The sequence below is a fragment of the Gadus chalcogrammus genome, chromosome 5, assembly GCF_026213295.1.
Source record: "Gadus chalcogrammus isolate NIFS_2021 chromosome 5, NIFS_Gcha_1.0, whole genome shotgun sequence".
Classification (NCBI taxonomy): Eukaryota; Metazoa; Chordata; class Actinopteri; order Gadiformes; family Gadidae; genus Gadus; species Gadus chalcogrammus.
Window position 1 is genome coordinate 7,138,196 of NC_079416.1, and position 21,668 is coordinate 7,159,863.

General features: G+C 44.0%; 2 protein-coding genes across 2 annotated transcripts in view; both read left to right on the forward strand.

Annotated features, from left to right (window-relative positions):
- The window catches only part of sobpa (sine oculis binding protein homolog (Drosophila) a), a 28,518-nt gene extending 27,876 nt beyond the window's left edge, over positions 1–642 (forward strand). The window contains 1 exon segment of the mRNA XM_056590537.1: positions 177–642. The gene's annotated coding sequence lies outside the window, so the exon portion shown is untranslated.
- A 4,968-nt stretch (positions 643–5,610) lies between these two features.
- rock2a (rho-associated, coiled-coil containing protein kinase 2a) overlaps positions 5,611–21,668 on the forward strand; it is a 35,652-nt gene continuing 19,594 nt past the window's right edge. Inside the window, exons 1-8 of the mRNA XM_056590536.1 lie at positions 5,611–6,559; positions 17,371–17,452; positions 17,718–17,818; positions 18,090–18,227; positions 19,051–19,311; positions 20,544–20,688; positions 21,066–21,204; positions 21,561–21,652. Coding sequence (XP_056446511.1) covers positions 6,461–6,559; positions 17,371–17,452; positions 17,718–17,818; positions 18,090–18,227; positions 19,051–19,311; positions 20,544–20,688; positions 21,066–21,204; positions 21,561–21,652 — 1,057 coding nt within the window. The 5' untranslated portion in view covers positions 5,611–6,460. The remainder of the gene's footprint in view (positions 6,560–17,370; positions 17,453–17,717; positions 17,819–18,089; positions 18,228–19,050; positions 19,312–20,543; positions 20,689–21,065; positions 21,205–21,560; positions 21,653–21,668) is intronic.

Below are 21,668 nucleotides of genomic sequence, written 5' to 3' on the forward strand. Positions count from 1 at the left end.
ACCTGTCTATTCAAAAATAATCTATAACACAAGATTTATGTGTATAATTTGACTGAACATTTGCTTGATTGATATGAAAGACCCCTAAAGATATTCTAATTACTTTGGGCGTTAACCAGATAAACCTACAATATAGGGTTACTAACCCTGATGTTCCCCTATCTTTTGTGTCTCAGGTCTATGCTCTGAGGAACGAAGTGCCATCAACCAGCCTTGTGCTTGCTCCGGAAGTCCTCTTTGCCCCTACATCACTTTGGCCGAAACCCCACCACAACAACCCACCCTGATCCACATAACAGCACCATATACTGTTACCAAACAAATGACACCCAGCACAGCACATCACCATCAACAGTCCACTTTACCAGCACGGCACAACAGCCGTCGACGGACGTTTATCTGTAAACATGGAGGACCAGACACTCGTAGACTCATCGATTTACTTCTCATGGACAATGTTGCCAATGTCCAAGTCAAGGTCTGTTGAGCACCAGAGCTGCACACTACTGTAGGAAACAGAGCACAAGAAGGATGTTCAAAGCCACCAATCTTTTTCCTCTAATCTGGAGGCCTTCAGCCTGCACTGCCCCCTCCCCTCCGCCCCCCCTCTCCCCTCCGCCCCTGTCCCCCTAACTTCTCACTTCCCCCACCGTCCCTCCTGTTAAAAGCCAGTACTCTCTGTTAAGCCTGCTGATATGAAGAGAGATGTATTGTGTTCACTCCTAGAGTTGTTGCTGCCGCGGCGGCCGGGGAACAAGGGGTTTAGGATCCCTGAAAGGGGTTCAGTCTGCTACAACCAGTGTCTCTTTCAATCATGTGTGGTCATTTGTTGGACGCTCCCCAACGTGTAGATATATGGATAGCAAGAATTCACTAAGATTTCGATTTTTTTACCATTGCTTGTTGGCAGACTTGACTTGATCATAGACGTCTTGAGTGATGGTGATGGTTTTGTGGATGGAAAGGGGCCAAGCGCTGAAGGATAGGGGACCCAGGTCTATTTTATGAGCGGTGCAATTTGATCTTTTATTCTAGGCTCCTCCTGAGCAGTGCAAGATGACATATGATATCTGTTAAAGGGGACGCAAGAAAAACGAGAATGTTTTGTGTGGTTTCTTGAATCAGCACATTGAAGGACATCAGGGTTGAGATTCACCAGCAAGTCATGGTATTTGGGTGGAGTCCCAAAAATAAATCCCCCCCCCCCCCCCCCCACCACACGAAATCCCTTAGATCAAAACTACACGTGACTAAAGTGTGACTAAACTCCAAGCCTAGTACATGTGGTCGTTGCGACGGCGATCAGACAGAACTGACGCAGCCTGCCATTGTGTGATGGGTTTTAAGTAATGCAGGTCTGGTGGCTCATCTTTCCATCTCACGAGTAAAAGTTGGTGTCTGTTTCGTAAGGCTCTCTGAAGTGATTGCACTACCAGAACTAAGAGGAAGGTGAAGACAAAAGGCCTCTAGGGTGAGTCTTTTAATGAAGCAAATGAAGGAGACCCTGAAGCATACTGGTTGGAATTAAAACAAACAAAACCATTTATTCAATAGCCCTAAAGAGTCAAATAAAGCCCTGTTAATTTGAAGTAGGGGAGAGTATAATTCTAAATGTATTGTTCGATCTTTCATTGACATGCCATTTTACTCATTTGTGTTGCCAATTAAATTGAACATGTGCAGTTATTGCCAACTATTTATTTAAATATGATTTTTACAGTTATTATAAACCATCTGTCACCCACTTGCCTACTCAAGAGTTTTGAACAGTTGGGAGAGTTAATCTATACAACTTTCAGCCATCCTATGTTTGTCTAATATAATATGACTACATCTTAAGCATGTACACATGGAAGGAAAGTTGCATGTTTAGTTTTGATTCCTATGGAAGCCGGTATAATTGAAATACTATTATTATGACATATTGCCAAAGTCGTCTTATTCCCTCAAACAATGCAACAAAAATGCCACCTGTTTTGTTTTTTTCGTGGCAGGGTTATTTAATATTTTGACCCGTCGATGTACAGTTGCCAATTTAAAGAGCACTTATCGAAAGCACTTGGACTGAATTGGTTTATGTATTGATATTAAAAGCAGTATTAGTCTATTTATCTGCAGAGCAAACTCACTTAACATAGGCTAATGATGACTTACAGACTAAATACCATACTTTTCAAAACTATAACATGGGACACAAGCATCTGTTTTTATATCAAATGATCCCAAGACAAAAGCGAGTGGCAAGTCCGTCCTATCCCAATTATCTCATAATATTTTGTTTCCATGTTTGTGGATGTTTTCCATTGCTTGTCATACTTCTTTTACATGATGCCCAATATGTCTCAATGTGACACAGACATTAAGAAGCAGACATGCCTGCATGACACACCTGCCTAAAATGATGTGTGTATACATGTTTTAAATAGAACATAAACACTGTGCTACTCTTTCTGTCACCACAACAGGAAGGGTACATATGCTTTGCATTTAGCCTCAACGTACTGTTTGGCAAGGCCTGGCCTTTGTCTGACTGTATGCATTTCTCTCATTCTTCTTGTCTATTTCATAGCGACTATTGAGGAACAACTTGAAACTAATATATATGATGTCTCTCACTTTTCTGTCATTCATTTGTTGCATATCTCTTTCATTTTCCATGATGCTTTACTTATAAATTCATCTGTGTCTAAGTCAAAGGGGTCGTTTTGACAGTTTGACCAAATCAATTTTAAAGGACAACTTAATATACAAAATTAAAGAACCAAAAAGCCACCTTATGATGAAGAAGATATTGAGACAGTGGAGCTGACACTCACGTCTCAGGCTGGCGCTGGTCGATTGAAGGCATTTGAAGCATAGATGAAACTGTCTGCCTCCAAACTGTCTGTCTTTCTGTCTGTCTGTCTGTCTGTGCTCCCGCCTCACTGTGAGAGCCTTAGAAAACGTCAGGGGCAGCCGACCCTCTTAGTCCTTTATCTGACAACAGATAAGCCCTTACGTTGTATTTGAGTTCATCCTTCTCTGGTAGAAATTCCTCGACTCCGAGCTGCTCTGTTTTTGTCATGTAAATGAAAAACATGTGGTTCTAAAGGCACAGGATCAGTTGAGCTTTTGGAAAATTGGTTGTGTAACTCTCCAGCAGCTCTGCCACACATGCAAACACAGAAACACACACAAACGCTCGCACACACGCACACCAATACACACACACACACACACACACACACACACACACACACACACACACACACACACACACACACACACACACACACACACACACACACACACACTGACATGGGTGTGGCTAGCATACTCTTTTTCCGCTGTGAGTGTCAGTCGCTTTGTGGATGATATACACGTTGGACAATAGTGTACCCGCCCACACATGGCTGGTTAGAGAGGGACCACTGCAGCGGTCAGACTCATGACAAATCCCCAGCATTCCCCCCCTTTTTACAAGATGAATGATAAGCCTAGTCAAGAGCCTGGATGATAAAGGGAGTATTAAGTATTAAGTGGTCCACAGATAATTAAAAAAGACATGAAATTACTTTGTGACACTTTTCTGAAACTAACGGAGACGTCGCCTTAACTCTTGCTTGTATAATCTCTACAGATAAGACAATGATGCTTGCTCATCCCCTCTTTGTATGAAAAAATCCACAAAAATGACAACTTTGTTATCTTGCTAGTGTCAATGTGTAGATAATCCGCTTTTCTGTAACATGTATCAACCTTCACTTTTTTGCTAAGAAAAGAAAAAGAAAAAAAAACAAGACACAAAACTCAAATTCCCTGTTCCTCAAACATCCGATCTGTTCAACGTTTTTACTTGGTGGTGGAACTGACTTCTTTTTTGTGTTCAGATTTTATAATATTATTTATTGTTGCAAATTGAAAAAAGCTGTCAAGGTTGTTTGAGCAGAGCATTCTATTTGAATGTAAACGCCCGGTAAATAGTGAAACGCTTTCTTTTATAATTAAAATGGAGAACACAGTGATGGCGGATGGTCACTGTCGTCCTTAATGAAGTTGTGACGTATACATAACATAGCCACGGTTTGTTTGCTTCAGCAAAGCATTCTTTTTGTGTTGTAATCGTATTTGTTTTATCTGGTGATTTGCTCATGAAGAAAATAAACAAGAGAGACCCACATACTTTTGCTGTTCATACTGGTTCATGTGTTTTGTTATATTCAAAATGTGCAAGGAGCATATGCTGTAGTGCACATTTATTTTTATCTTTATAGTTTATAGGCCTATACTTTTTAGTCTAAATGTAAAAAAAAGAATGATTATCAGCCATATGTCAACTTGGTAGCATGTGTATGAAAATGAACACGTTTGATAAAATGAATAAAAGAGCAGAATGAATGAAGAAGGGATGATTGGTACATCTGTGAACCGCAGGCTTTAATTAAATAAAAGTTTCAAAACTTTTTCATCGCAGGAAGCATCATTGCTGTGAAAGTATTGCTTTGATAAAATAATAATTAAATAAGTGAATTGGACCTTTTTTTCCCCCAGTGATGTCTTTTTATCGTGCCAGACATACAAATATGAATTTGTCAAGCTTAGCTATTCATATTCCAAAGTTGTTATTTGAGTGCACATTTTTGAAAATTACTCACGCACTGTGTTTCTGAGAAGATATCATTTTGGAATAAACATAATTTCTGATCGTTCTAAAGAGGCGCTCTAGTGCCATCTTGTGGTTTTGTCTGGAGTAATTACATTACATGCAATTTTCTGCCAAAATATTATAGAACGTTTGTCAGGAGACAAGATAGAAAGGAAGGCGCTTGCCCCCAGGCAATTTCCATGGGATGGGTCACATGTCGCTAAATAAATGCTCTGATTTTCCCGCATGAAAGGTAACTCAGTGGCATAAAGCAAGATAATATACTTTTTTTTTTTTAAAGAAAATCTAATTAGGCCTACCACCTACTATTTCATGTCAGGGGTGGATGATAGGTGCTGAATGGTGAGGCACACAGCACCGTTTACGTCCCAGGTCCCTAGGGGTCAATCCCTCCGTGGCTTGAGTTTGAGGTTCAGCTCATTTTGTTGCAAGGATTCCTCTGTAGTGCATCCTCTGTTGTTAGAATCATAATTTGGTTATATTTGCATCACGGTTTGATGTAGTGTCATCAAACATCGAGGCATAGGCAAATCATTGTTATTCTTTATTATTGTAATAAAGAAACAAATAAAAAAGTGATTATATGATAATATTATGATGATAATATAATTTATTAAAGTTTCAACTCCTTCATCTTTATTGGAAGATTTTCACGCAAATAGTTTAATTGTCTTTAAAAAGAGTAAAAAGTTGAGAAAAGAGAGAAAGATGGAGAGAACGAGAGAGAGAGAGCGAGAGAGAGAGAGAGAGAGAGAGAGAGAGAGAGAGAGAGAGAGAGAGAGAGAGAGAGAGAGAGAGAGAGAGAGAGAGAGAGAGAGAGAGAGGAGAGAGAGAGAGAGAAGAAAGAGAGAGAGAGAGAGAGGAGAGAGAGAGAGAGAGAGAGAGAGAGAGAGAGAGAGAGAGAGAGAGAGAGAGAGGCCTACCTGTTTCCTTTTGAAAGAGGCAGGAGGCTTCTGGGTAAACGGGACTTCAGCATGTTGGTGTCAGGGGGGCGGAGACACGCCGAGCTCCGTGGTGTCTCGCTGCTGCTGGATGTGTTCGTATGCCCGAAGAATTTCGAGGTCAGACTTTTTTTGTTGCTCTGACTCGAAATCAAACCGTTGGGATTTCGGCGTGCGGACTCTGGAGAGTAGAAAAGGACACACGATAAGGACCGACTCGAGAATGCGAGAAGTCCAGGAAGAGCATGTTTTCTTATTAAAAATGCAGCGCGGGAGCAAAGCCATTACCATAGCCTGTTCAAATGACTCGAGGCTACATTAAAAAAGCACTCAGGGCTAGGCTGCTCTCCGTGGCTTGAAGCGGTGCATGGAGAACAACCAGTGGGATCTTCTACTAAATCTAAAGTCTGAAGCATTTTGAGGCGCCCACAGTCAAAGGGGAGGGGGGCAGAGAAAACGCCCTGCTGCTGCTGCTGCTGCTGCTGCTGCTGCAGCCTGTTGCTGATAGAAACTCAAACTTATTCGCCGTGTGGAAAATGCTTCATGCATCCTGGAAAGTGGAATTCCAGGATCGTAGCGTTGTACGCGTTTGACCCGATCCACGTTTCGTGTGCTTGACAAGTTTTGTTTTTTGGGGAAGGTGGGGGTGGAAGCGGGCCCTCTTTTTGTTGGATTTTCTTTGCATTGTGCACACTGTCCTACTGGGAGTGGAGTTGGGTGGGCTGCGAGTACCAAGGCTACCAGCTAGGCCCACGGCCATTGCCCGGGACAAAGAGTTTTCCAAATGTAATCCTAAACATTTAGGATCGTCGGTGTGTTGTTTTTTTTGAAGGATAATTTGATCATTGTGCAGCGGCGCAACAATCGTGCAGACATGTCTCTGGGTGCGGAGAGAAGGATGGATAACCGGTTGAAGAAACTGGAGGAGATGATCAGAGATCCCAAATCTGCCGTCAACTTGGAGAGTTTACTGGCAAGTATCCCCTAAGTGCAGTCATCGTTGTAACACAACTGTCCTCGAATCACGCGGCACTCATCTCTTTCAATGGAGGTTAAAGTTACATTTTGTTGTCATTTTAAAATCTGTAAAGTCCTTGGTGTTATGATTTGTTATCTGGTAAGAGACCTCCACCCACAACAAGGATGCTGCTCAAAGCTATGTGCTAAAGGGATATCACCTCCCTCTATCCAACGTGATGTTATTTGATTAATTTACAACCTTGCAAAAAAATAGTGCATACATGTTCTATTCCAACACAACGAACAACATACTGGACAAATGTAGACAAACAAGAGCACATGGCCGCGATAGGGCCTAACTCGTTTTAAACAGATTGCAGTCTATTAATTGTGTCGCTGTATGGGGTCTACAGATTAGGATTAACGTTTACATTGACCGACTGGCTCCCTGTTTGTCTCGTTTCGAGGCTGTATTATTTCCGGCCCGATGTCCCGCCTGGACAAGGCCTGCCGTCCACTACTGGTCAGGCACCTCCAGAATAGATTGACACATAGCCCTGTGCTGTGGCATCCATCGTAGTTATGGAAAGGGAGGCGTATTTCTCGAACCCCTACTTGCAACATTCCTGCAATTTGTAGTTCGTGTACATGCCAATTCAGACCAACTATATGATTGCGAGTTATGCTGCGTGACGTCATGCATAACATGTCTGGGAAACTTCTCAGGGATTCCCTCATAGGTCCCTTTCTGTACTGCAACTTGAATGAGTTTGTAGCTGGCAGCTGTTTTTTTTTTGTAATCACATTATGACCAATGGGAACTAACAATAATACCTATCGATCATAATTACATTATGTACATTATAGTTCTTCCTGGAAACATGTTATTTGTCTACGTCCTAAATAAGGTCATGTTTTCTTGAGCCCTGAGGGCAAATCACGGTAATCGGAATGTGAATAAGAACGCATTGGAATTGTTTTGCTTTTTGTCTACCATCGCCAGTGGAATGTGCGCTTCAGTCGCTCGTTTAATCCAAAGGGAGTTCACTTGTGCTCTTGGACATGATATGTAAACGCTTTAAATCGTCTCTGTGTAGTTAATCAGCATACCAATGAATCTAATGTAGCATGACCTCCACTTTGCGATCTCACTGAAGCTCTGGTCACACCTCAAAATTCCTCGGCAGCCATCTGATGGATTGTTGGTTTTATTAACTCTGGTTATCAGTTATCAGTCTAGGTGGAAACCACATCAGACCCTCCGGTCTCACTTCTCCAGGGGGTAATTTGATTAGTTTCATGAGAGCCCACTGCCCCCAAAGTCATCCCTGTTCTACTCAATGTTTTCTTTTTAAATTTTCCCAGACTTTGAGATATTGTCAATGAAAGATCATCTTACAACTAAGTACTTTTCTTTACCACAAAATCCTTTTTGTTTTTGTTTTACGTAGCAGGTATTCTGTACCATTCCAGTGAAACATTTCAGGCAAGGCAGTACATCCCTAAACTCACATATCATTTGGTTTAATCCTACTTTCAAAGCTTCTTGCAGTGAATGTCACACAACCCTATAATAGCTGCTGCTCTTGTAACTCGCAGTGCGGGACCTGTTGTCCTCTTTCATTCTGTTTACATGTCGTCTCCAAAATGTGGCTCCACTCTAATCCTCTGAGGCCAGCGAACTACAAATGCCAAGAATCCAGTGTTGTCATATACATGAATCATGACAACTTCAGCACGTCGCCTTCTCCTTGGTGGAATTTGTTTGTGGTTTTCCTTCTCTAGAACATCACCTCTGTCACCACGTCTTCTTCCTTCAAGGTGGATTACATTTGGGTAGGAGTGGGAGATGGAACCTAGAACCTGAAAGCTACCGTCTTTCAGTATGGGAGTCCTGTTCATAGTCATTTACATTTAGGGCATTTAGCAGACTCTTATCCAAAGCGACTTACAATAAGTACATTTTAGAGAAGAAGCTGAAACAATATATCGCTGTCGGTACAGTAAGGATGTTCATAGATCCAAGCACTAGCAATCGCTAGGTTGGCCCATTCCTTGTATACAAAGATAGCTAGGATAAGATGCTACACAACTAAGTACTATAACCAAGTACGACATACAATAAGTCTGTACATTAAGTGCCAGCACGTACAACATACAATAAGTAGGAGTGCTGGGAGGGGCTGGCTAGTCCACATCCCAAAGGGCTCCACTGCAGTTTTATTTTGTGCTAAAGTAATTGGCTAACTTTTCAGCTACATGGTGTAAGGGCAAACCCAAAAGAAAACCCCCCCAAACACATCAACCTGCAGCTGCAGACGTTCATTGGTTCAACCTTACCACAGTGTGCCAACGGGACCCCCGCGTCCATTGTAAGGCCTCTGTTGCATGCGTGGTTGGGAACAGGCCATGTTTTTCGTAGTGTAGTTCAGCAGTGTAGCTGTAGCTGATTGTTTTTCCTCTGGTGTGCAGGCCAGGAGAGACGGGAGCCGGTGATGAGTTGAGTAGGAAGCTTGCGGAGGAGGAGGCTGCATGCTTCCATTTTTACCCTAGGTTCTGCCACTGGGATGGACAGAGACGTGGGCGCATTTCTCTGGTGCGAACGCACAGACTCTCTTGAAAGAACAACATGAATTGAAGGCATGTTGCTGATGTAGCGATGCATTCGATTAAAAGCTGAAGAGGGCTGTATGGATATTTTATTCATCTCGGGAAGGAAGTCGCAGGATTGGATTTCAGAGTTGATGATGGTGTTGGGGTTATTAATCATTATTTGGCCGAGCTCTGTGGGGTAGTTCAATTATGATGGTATGGCATGACAGTGAAGTGAATATTTAGCTACACTCACTGACGCTAGAGAATGCTGAGTTGGCAAATTGGATAGTAAAGGTCACAATGACGCATTCTGCAGCTTTCACTGAACACTGAAATTAAGGACATGGAAGGATTTTCACCCCAATTGCAACCATATTGATGGGTTTTTGATTGTTATTAAAGCTATCTTTTAACATGGAAGCCAAAAAAAAGAATGCATCATCTCATATTTAATCTGATGGACTGCAGCTAATTGAACCAATTAATAATTAACCTTATTACTGAGATAAGATGGTTAGTTGCAGTTAGCCATCCACTTGATGGCTGCACTAAGCATTCTCCATCAACTGCTCTGGGATCTGTCGGCCCCCAGGCAATCTGTAGTATTTATTTGACAGATGCTTCCTGAAGTGCTGTCAGTTACATGATAGCAAGACACACGCACACGCACACGCACACACACAGTGTAAATGTATGCAACTATTGCACAGACACTACGTTTGACTTGCCTTATTTGTTGTCCTAAAGGAAATGACCTCATTGAGTAAATAGTTGGCAGCCTAATATCAGGCTCAAAGTTCTCTCTGGAACTGGGAATGGCACATTCCCGTTTCACTTTAGCCTTATCTAGTTTTCGCTCTCGGTCACTCTCGCTCTCTCTGTCATTTAGGTGGCATTGTTTTTTTTGGCTCGCGTGGGCAGATTTGATGGCATGTTATTTAGGTGTGTGGTATTCATTACTTTTGTCTTATGTTTTATAGAACCATATGATTGACTCGATAAAGAACAATGTGCCAGCACCAAATGGAACTCAATAAATAGGACCAATAAATGTTATCCATTTCCTTATCGGCTGATGGAGAATGCGTTTATTGGCCACACTGGATCACAATGATGTGATCTATTGGCATGACCTTTTTGACATGATGGGATTTGATCTTGGTATGAGAATATTCCCCAGTGACTCCTACTTTGCTGTTGGTTTGGACCCATGGTAAACACACAAATTCTTCCTTGATGAGAGTCATTATTATGTGTGAACTTTTAAACGTTTTCTCCAGTGTTTTGGGGTCTAGTTTATGATCCAAACACACAGGTATTAAGAGGCCCAGGATTGTGTTAAATTGTTTAGTCATTTCGTTCTTCTATAAGAAGTTTAACATTTAAGCAGGTATGCAAAAGTGATTCATGTTATTCCACTGAGGATCTTGATCTCTCAGCTCAGGCTCCTGTTGTATGGCCACGATAGATTCAGTATCGAGTTGCAAGGGAAAATTCAAATCAATGTTGTCCACACCACTGACAAACACGAGAAGTAATTCCTGTATGAGTCATCTGTAAAATATGACTTGCCACATATCCTGCATTTCATTATTATTTTGCACATCTCAACCCCAGACGTACGTGCATGTGAGGCAATTTTCAAATGAACACTGAGTCAGACAAGGGTCTTCACGTCATCTGCGTCAACGTCACCCCCTCAACTCGATCTAGATTAGGACACTTCCTTCCTGTACATCTCTCTCTTACTATGCTACACTTCTCTACACTCTTCGCTTGTCCACACACATAAACACACGTGCGTGTGTGCGTGCGCGCACGCACACACGAATGCACACACACACACACACACACACACACACATGCACCCTACATCTCTATAGCCTGCTATTGATGTCCTGTTGGTTCTCAGAGTACAGCTGTGGGGCTCCCAGTGAGCGGCTAGCCCCCAGGGCTCCCTGCTACAGCTGCCATGTGCATGCTCTCGCTCTCTAGGAGAAACACTGCCTTATAAGGCGCTCAGGACGTTAGCCCTGGCCAATTCTCTCTCTCTCTCTCTGTCTCTCTGTCCCTGCGTGTCTCTCTCTCTCTCTGTGTCTCTGTCTTTGTGTGTCTCTCTCACTCTCTCTGTCTCTGTCTGTCTCCGTGTGTCTCTCTCCCTGTGTCTGTCTCTGTGTGTCTCTTTCTCTGTGTCTCTCCCGTTGTCTCTCTCTCTGTCTGTCTCTGTCCGTCCATCCAGTCCTCTGTGCTGCCGCTCCCCTTCTCTGCTGGGTTAGGGCCTGAGGGATGACCTCGTTGCATCCTTCAGCCTTCAGACCACCTGGGGTTCACCATGGTAGCATGAACCCTGCCGTTGTCGTGTTCCCAAGATCATGGATCATGGGCGCCTCCCCCTACATGTGTTTTAAACTTATATGAATGGACCTGTTCTTCTGTTTTGTCTTTACAGACAATACAGTACATGTATTGTACAGTGCATACAATACATGAGTATTCACCCATGTGGCAAAAGGAACTACAGGAAATCATGCAAATGTTGTCTGTGTTTCCAAACATGCAGGAAGTGCAGTGTTGAGAAATATCCCTACAAAAGTAATACTCTGTTTTAAGAGAACCTAAAGCCAGTGATGCCATTTTAAGGAGAACTCTATATTTGTGGGAAGTGCCTTCAAACTGATGTTGTACCATGACCGTTCCAGTCATTACCATTACCAGCACTTACAGTACTTTTTTGGAAAGGGGAAAATAGATCAACCTGGTAGTATTTACGTAATTAGAACTTAGTTTAGGTCCAACTGGCATTGGTTAAACCAGCAACCGCTGTGTGTGTGTGTGTGTGTGTGTGTGTGTGTGTGTGTGTGTGTGTGTGTGTGTGTGTGTGTGTGTGTGTGTGTGTGTGTGTGTGTGTGTGTGTGTGTGTGTGTGTGTGTGTGTGTGTGTCCGTCCTCCATGCGGCAGCCAAGCATACGTCACAATCTCTGTGTAGGACTTCGTTGGCTGATGGGTCATAGCTACACCTCAGCTGCCCAATGCATCTGTTGAAGATCTCCCCGGACGATGAATTGAAATAGCCGCTTTAAAATGTTCCATTACATTGGGCCCATAAACCTCGAATTGATGTCTAGTTTGAGTGGCAATAGACCGATCTTGTATCACAGACAATGTATACAGTCCGAATTATTATTATTCACTTCCTGCTGGTGGTAAACCACCACAAGAATCAGAACACGGCGCAACAACTATTTTATTGTAGCATCGATTTTCCCTGGTAGCACCTGCCTATGATAACCGTTGGTTAATGTTTTGTTCACTTTACGAGCAACATTTAAACTGTACAACACATTGCGTTATCGCGATATTGCAATTGTTTGCCCATGTCCTAAATAAATCCCAATGGGGCATGGAACCGGGGCTGTTGGGAGCCGGAACAGTGTTTTGAGTACTTTGGTTGCATGAAAGTCATTGTGTTTCTTTCATGGGCAGGGGATGAGGGGTGTGAACGAGTGGCGAAGGGAGGAGAGAGAACTCCCACGTACAGCGTCCTCTCCAGCTGCTCTGCGTATTACCGCCCACTGCCTGCTGCAGCCCAAACACAAGCGCTCACTCCCTCCCTCTCTCTCCATCCATCCACCTCTCTCTGCATCTGATATGTAAACAAAACGTGCACATGCATATTCCCAAACGTGCACTAGAGAAGCGGGGGGGTTAGGGTTACGGTGATATGGACGAAATCAAACATCGCTGTTTTTGGACACAATACCTTGATAGTATATCGAAAATATTGTAGGAATGGCTATTGGTGTTTCATCGTGAGGTCCCTGCCGATTTCCCCTATCCGGTGTGCAGGTTTTCTGGTTTTCACGTCCCAGAGTGGATGTGTTCTTATTCAATGTTCAAATGTTGCCCTTGGCTGGTCACAGGTCTTCATTGTGGTACTGCCTGCTCGTTCTCTAGCATGCCTGTGTTTGTTTGGGCATAATTTGCATGTTATTCAGAAGGTGCAGAACAGCAACCAGTCATCATAGTAATCAGTACGCCGGCTTTTATCCTCTCAAAATGTTAGTAGTGTTTGCTGGCTTTTGATAATGTCACATGACGCCGGAGGACTGTCTTTGTCACTGGGGATGGAGGCAGCTGTGTACAAGGTGTTAGAACAAGTTTCACACCGCTTGGTAGTTGGCTTTTGTCGCCATTTGATTTGGTGTGACAAAAACAATGAACAATCTTGTAAATGTATTCACATGAATCGTTGACATCGGTGGTAAGTTGGTGGAAAGAGAACAGAGGCATCACAATGCTCTATACAGTACAGGAAAGATGGGGCCAGAGTGGTTGACCCCAGCCACCCTCTCCTAGGAGGGTTTGAAGTTCTGGCCTCAGGATGGCACTCTAAAACCCCCCCCAGGCTGGACACGATGTTTGCATTGTAATACATTTTTTTACCAAGTGCAATTACTGTATTAAAGGTACTCTGTCGAAAACCTGAAATTTCTTCTCGTTACTGACCTCTTTGGCCATTAAGTGAACTGCAGCGGGTTGAGACAATAACAGTCCTAAGGTTAATTTCTAATCATAACCAAGCGTTAGTTATAAACAGACAATGGGAGTGGCATGAGTTGATACATTGCACATAAAATGTACAAATGAAAAAAGTTCTGCAAGCACAGACCTAATCGCCATTATCTACGCTAGGATGTCACTTGGTTCCCTTTAATCGGTAGAACCGCCCGGTTCAAACATGGGTTAATGGACCTCCTTTGACAGGCTGTTCTATGATACGGCGAGAGTCGCGTAAGGTCTACATTTTTTAAATGAATTATATTCATTAATTCTATCTCTGCACACATGCTGCTGCCCGGCCACTTAATATGAGTAGCATAGCCTGTGTCCTTTCAGCATGTGTAGAACATAGTCTCGCGTTCCTCTGGAAGGGTCTGAAGCTGTTGTAAAGTCTGAGCCGCTCTCCTCTTCCACTGTTCCTGGTCTCTATCATTCTTTAGGAGGGATGGGGCCCTGCCTGGCATTCTAACCAGAGAGAGAGAGAGAGAGAGACACACACACACACACACACACACACACACACACACACACACACACACACACACATCTCTCCTCCACTCTCACTCTATTCCCCACAACTATTTTTAAACGTCTGGAATTTGATAAAAAACATTGGCATTCTGTCCTTCGAGCCTTTTAAAGGCCAGGGCACTGTGTGTGCTGTTCTCGGTGCCAAGTGACGATAGAGGCGCGCAGGACCAAGTGGGGTGCATGAATGAGTGTTTATTGTGGTGCTGGGGGGTGGGGGGGGGAGGAGGGTGACGTCACGTTATCCCAGAATAGGTGGGTTGTTGTTAGTCCCTCCTGAACACGCCTCGGGTTGAACATCACCACATTCCTGCAGAGGTGTGTGTGTGTGTGTGTGTGTGTGTGGACTGTGAGTGCACACGGGGGCCGAAGAGGGCAGTACCTGCAGCACGGCGGGAGGCAGGGGGGATGGCTCAGCCGCCAACGCCGACTGGTCAGCTTGAACGAGGGAAGCCCGCCCCAGGTGCCCAGCCCGCCCTAGCGCGGCTGCTATGGCCGCCACATAGCGTAGCCTCTATTTATGTTTTCTTTGTTTTTTTGTTTTTTTCGCCTGTCGCCTGGCAACTGCACAGAAACTCTGCTCCGCTGTCTTGATTACAGTATAGCCGCGATAAAAAGCAAAGACCTCGAGCACAATCTACTATATGTCCAAGAAGGAGATAGCACGCTCACTGAACAATAGTTATTCTTGGCTTGGCAGACCAGTTCCAGCCAATAGAACGAGGACGTGCAGTAAGGAGGGAGCAGGAACTCTTTATTCTCTTAAGCATTCGGTCTTGATTTTGGAAGGCAATTTATAGGTGTGTGTGTGTGTGTGTGTGTGTGTGTGTGCGTGTGTGTGTGCGTGTGCGTGTGTGTGTGCGCGCGCGCGCGCCCCAACACATCCCAGAGGTCTTTTGTTTGATTCATTTAATTTAGAATCTCTTCTCGCACCACCTCCAGAGCTCCCCTGAGAGCCATGTAATGCGTTCAGCCTCTCTGAATTATTAAGTGGACGGAGACGATCACTGAGTCGCTTCACCGCGTCACTGCTAACGCTGGCTGACAGTTGTGTAGAGCTGTCATCATCCACAGGAGCTAAAGGTCACTCGTTGTTACTCATGTCAAGAGACTGTTATTGGTCAACAGGAGGTTCTGATTCACGTGTTGCATGAAACATGAATTCCCACATTCAATCATCAAGTGGAATTACTGTGTGGTAGCAGGACGACCAGGCTAAACACACCACAGGCATCTATGCCACATGTAAAGTTTTTAGGCCATGTTTTGTAGCAAAGCGGTTATTTGAATAAACAAATCATCTTGCCCTTTTATCATGAGATGGATCAAGCAGTATTTTACGTGCACATTTAAATTTAGGGGATTTTGCTGACGCTTTTATCCAAAGCGGCTTCCAACCATTCATTCACTAAATCAGCTAGGAGGAGCCGGGGATCCAACTAGCCACCTTCCGGTTACAATTCGACCCGCTCTATCTTCTCCCCCTATATGCTCGGTCTTAAACCCCTACTCAAGCATGCAATTCAACTAAACAACACGGATATGAACTTAACTTTCTCTAAGAGTAGAGCCATCGTTTGTAGCGTCTTAATAATGTGCGATGAGGTTTCTGTGTGTGTTTGTTTTCCTTGGCACACTTTGACTGCGTGTACATTATTGGACATATATGCTTTCTTACAGTACATGTTCATCAAGGCAGAGGTACCTAATAGCAGCACAGCAGTAGCTGCAGCAGCGCTGTGGCCTCAGAGGAAATGACTTGCATACAGAGACCGGCTTCATGACCCATTGAAATTATCTGGCTGCTCTGGGGTGCGGTGCATCATTTCCTGTATCGCTTAGTCCAAGGGAGAGATCTGTCTGTACATGCATACACACCCACACGCAACCACACACGCACCCACACGCAAACAGTCTCTCAGCTGGTGTAGTTTTTTGCCTTAAATAGTAGTTTTGCGTGAGGTGAGCCCTTTAATGGGGAAGTGGATTTTAGATGTTGAAACGTGTGAGTAGAGAGAGAGAGAGAGAGAGAGGGGAAAACAAGGACAAAAGGGAGGCAGACAAACCTTTGTCAACTTTAGGAGGAGTATGATCCTTCTCCTCATGTCAGCTTGACACTGCCGCGTGTGAAAGCAACAATTTGTCATCGCTTTACTATCGTCTCATTGTTTAGCGTGCAATGGATCAACTGTTGAGGAATGCACAATGGCATTATGATGACCTCCCTGTGGTTCAACTTGAAATAAAGTCAAATGGTTTATGTTTTGAATTGGTACCTGTTATTTATATGTGGACAGCATGATCCTCATTGGCTTAAGGGAGGTTGCATTATTCGAAAATGTTAATATTTTTTTAGAATCCCCCTCCATGGTCAGTCCTGGTCCTCAGTCTGAAATCAAAGCATAGCTTAGAGCCAACTATTTTAAATATACAACAATTTTTTCATCTAAATGTGCCAAAATGTTATGATGGGATGGATTGATATACCCTACAATTAATTCTAATATTTAAGAAGAGCTTCCATCGATCAAAAATACAAATCACCTCATTATCATGGCCATGTTCTCACATCCACCATGTAAGCTACACTTTGTAACTGCATCTTGCTTTCTTTCTAATGCAGCTTAAGCAATGTCTCATGAGCTGTGGAGACAGCATAATGGGGTGAAGCAGTCGGGGTGTTTTGAGTCAAATGTGCTATATTTATTATGTTTTATCCACTGATGGTGCGGCTATGGAGGATTGGGAATGTGCAGCAAACATCTAGCCGCCTTCGTAAACCTGGGTTTGTGCCAAAGGGCACAAGCTAGTGACAATCTGTGGAGTTGAATCGTAAGGCTCACCTGTAAACCAAAGTGTAGCACTGTGATTGAGGAACGTGTGCTCATGGCACGACTCTCCACCTCCTTGACGGCTTGTGTGTTTTCTTAGCCTTCGAAAAAGTTATACAATGCTGATTTTGGTCCACACTTGCAGAGCAAAATGAATGTTTATCTCACCAATACACCTCATTCCGTCTTTGATGGCTAAATTCAGCAGCAATGACGATTATGTAACTCTATCACAGATGTGCTTGAATAAACCACCTACTCCTTCTTGGCCCGCATGGTAATAAATATATCTGTGCTTTCTCCCCTCTAGGACTCCATAAATGCACTGGTTTTAGACCTGGACTACCCTGCACTACGCAAAAACAAAAACATTGAAACCTTTTTAAACAGATGTAAGTATTTGTGTGTGTGTGTTTGTTTGAAAATGAATGGAGATGGAAGTGATGCAATCCATGATCGTTGGGGAAATGACAGATAATCTAGCAAATATTTCCTTGTGGAGGATGTTATTTACAGGGTATGAGGTTGAATGACTAACCGTTCCACCTCCCCAAACTCCTGCTGCGTCTGTTACCTTCTCCCTGAACTCTTTCTGTCAACATTAGGATGATATAATAGCAGTGCTTTCAACCAGGTGTCTTGTCCTTGTCATGATAGATGAGAAAGTAATCGGACGCATACGAGACCTCCAGATGAAAATGGAAGACTTTGAACGGGTAAAAGTGATCGGCAGAGGGGCGTTTGGCGAAGTCCAGTTGGTAAGCATTCCAGTGACTGGAGGAGTACAACTTTTTTCCGTTTTTTTATTGGGATCTACCGAATTCATTTGATCATGTCTGGTATAAACCCAGTGGCCTCTTTCGAAAAAACATCTCATGGCAGCAATCAGCAATTGGCTGGGTTTATGAAATTTCATCCATTTCATGCACACTGAAATACTGTACGATGCCATTTGATGTTGTGCAACCCTAATCTAGCTGCGTACGAAAAATTACATCACAAATCAACATCCTCTGTCCTGCCGTACAGGTGAGGCACAAAGCTTCTCAGAAGGTCTACGCCATGAAGCTGTTGAGCAAGTTTGAGATGATCAAGCGGTCGGATTCGGCTTTCTTCTGGGAGGAGAGGGACATAATGGCCTTCGCCAACAGCCCCTGGGTAGTACAGGTAAGACGGGACCAACTGGTGCTGGGTGAAAACCTAGATTCATGTAGGAATCACACATTTTCTATCATTTTGAAACGTATTCACAACTTCCAAAAATGTTACTATTGTTTTTAATTATTATTCTTGCATTATTAAATCAGTTGATATAAAAAAAAATATATAAATGGTCTTCTTGCCACAGTTGCCTTTCTAAGCATGAACTGGACTGGAGTAAATCTTAAAATTAGCCCGGCTATGAACTGAATCTAGAATCGGTAATCGTTTTGGATTTTGATATTCAATCGATTTGTGACACAAAGTATCGAAATCTAATCTTGAGATACCAAAAGATTAGGCACCTCCGTCAAACTCGATAGGGCTAGCTATATATAGTGATATGTTTTCTTGCTGCTCCCAGGTTACAGACTCGCGTTCCTTTTACCTTAGGTTACATAATTTAGCAGGGACATACATTGAGACCACAATGACCTTAAAGAGTCCGACCCCACTGTATGTAGTCCACTGTGGTCGGCAAGGGTTTCAAGGAGTCTGTGCAGTACGGTCGTATTCTGACGCTAGGTGAGAGCTCATGTTTCCTCTAGCCACTCTGATACCAAGAACCAGATTCTGATGTAAGTTTATAAATTCAGGAGTATGCTACGTTTAATCTACTTCTGTTGTGTTGATGCAAACTGTTTTACACTAGGCACATGACAAGAGCAAGTTTTGAAAATTGACTATCCCACAGTATCATTTTTGTTTCATCCAACAAGTGGTTTAATATTCCCGTACAGTAGACATCACTTCTGTTTCTCACCTAAACGAATGACTTCTCCCAACACAGCTGTGCTGCGCCTTCCAAGACGAGCACCACTTGTACATGGTGATGGAGTACATGCCCGGGGGGGACTTGGTTAACCTCACCAGCACCTACGACGTGCCCGAGAAGTGGGCCAAGTTCTACACGGCGGAGGTGGTGATGGCCCTGGACGCCATCCACTCCATGGGCTTCATCCACCGCGACGTGAAGCCCGACAACATGCTGCTGGACAGCAACGGGCACCTCAAGCTGGCCGACTTCGGCACCTGCATGAAGATGGACACTGTGAGTAGCGGACGTGGTTCGGTCTTTATGTTTAGTTTGGCAGCGGTGAAGCAGAATTGATAGTCTCCGTCGGTGAAGCGTGCGTACGGTTGCAGTAAGTGCCATTCGCTGGCGGAGCCACAAAATGTTGTGGTATAAATCGTGCACGAGAGCTGTGATTATGTGATCATCTTTGGCACACTTTGGTCACAGTTCATGCACTGCAACTTATAAATTAGTTTTAGAGGCTGCAGGGATGAAGCCAGCATGTCATGTAGAGATTTATATTTTTTCACGTTTGATTCCCAACAAACTGAGGTTTGTGGATACGGGAATTTCTGCATATTCACATGGGGCAGTAACTTTTTAATTTGGTCGAACCCCTTTCTTTGCCGCTTTAGACCTAGTATTGGCAGATCCTTTGTCAAATACCATCCATCTCGGTACATTTATTTCCAAAGTGACTCATTTTAACTGTGTGCATCAACATCACTTTCCCCACGAACCAACTATTCACGCTCCTAATTTATGAAATATATCTACTTGAAAATATTACAAGGCTGGTAATTAGGTCATATACTCTAGTTACGATAATTTGAGTGATCTATCCAGAATTGTGCGTGTGGGTTTTTGTTCCCATGCTCTAATCTTGAATAGCACCAGTGCAGACTGTGCAATTTCATTGAAATTTGCACAGTGTACAAACCACCTTTTTAGCCGTGTGTCCTAACAGGAGCCTCAGTGGTTCGTGTTTCCAATGAGAGCACTCACACCAGTGCGGCAAACAGAGGCTCGATAGTCCGGTTTTAATTGAGTCAGCCTAGGACTAAAAGTGGATCCGAAAGCCACAGACTGCCTCCACACAGCATTTACTTATGATATTTTAGTATTGATTTCCAAGCTGTGTTCCATTGAAACATGGGTTCTTACCCATTGAACCGTTTTAGATTTGAAATGGGAAAAGGCAACGACGTCAACTATTGGGTTCTCTGGCCCATGCAACCTAGGAATACTTTAGCTTGCATCCACTTAGTACATTTTGGCCACAGTCTTGTGCCCTGTGGTAAATAATTACCTACTCTTTGCCATAGTTCAGGTTTTTACGAGGGATTATTTATTTTCAGGGATAAACTCAACTCAGCCACATTACATCCTCGTGGAGGTCATGCTAGCTAGCTTTGTAGCTCTCTAGTCTCTATCTCTATTGGAAGATGGCTGGTGGCAACAGTGTGTGCTTTGTGTGTCTGTTCCAGACCGGCATGGTCCACTGCGACACGGCGGTGGGCACCCCCGACTACATCTCCCCCGAGGTGCTCAAGTCCCAGGGCGGGGACGGCTACTACGGCCGGGAGTGCGACTGGTGGTCCGTTGGGGTCTTCATCTTCGAAATGCTCGTCGGTCAGTGATCACCGCCTCCACTGATTCTGCGTACAGTCCATCACTTCACCACACTCAACATTTTGGTTATGGGGGGGGGGGGGGGGGGGGGGGCTTAAAGGCTGATTGTGGTTCCACGTCGCGCAACTCGGGGAACAAGCAGACGTTCTGACGCAGTCGTGAACCTGTTTTGGTTCAGCATCGGGTTGTAGTTAGCGGACCAATAGGAGCCCTTTCTGCTGCGTCAACATTTTTGGGAGGCGCATGTCAGGCCTTTGCGGTGGTCAGAAGGAGGGTCCGCAAGGACGACGTGCAACCATAATCCGCCCTTTACTTCCCCCCCCTTTCCGACGCAGCCGTGCTAACGATGCTAATGTGGCTAATGTGTTGCGGGTCAGGTGATACGCCGTTCTACGCCGACTCTCTGGTGGGAACCTACAGCAAGATCATGGACCATAAAAACTCCCTCAACTTCCCAGACGATGTGGAGATCTCCAAAGACGCCAAGAACATCATCTGTGCGTTTCTCACCGACAGGTATGTGGACTTGAGCTGTTCTGAACCAAACCCCGATGCATCTGCAATGCATCTCGACCACAGCCAATGTCTAAACCCCTTTATATAAAGGCAGTCACATGGAACACTTGAAGCCCATGTTGTGGCTTTAAAGGTCCAATATTATGCAACCAAGTGTGAGTTCGATTAGCCGTTACAAGCCGTTTTGAAAGTCTTCCTCTTCTGACATCAGAAGTGGGCGTGTCCACCTAGAATCACACTCACACCTGTATTATGGGACCTTTATAATCCAGACACACACATACTCAAAGTGATGACCCTCGGCGAAGAAACCTATTTTATAGCGTAGAAATGTAAAACCATATGTTCTCCTCCAGGGACGTGCGCTTAGGCCGGAGCGGCGTGGAGGAGATCAAGCGTCACCCGTTCTTCAAGAACGACCAGTGGACCTTCGACACCATTAGAGACAGTGAGTGTGTTTCCAT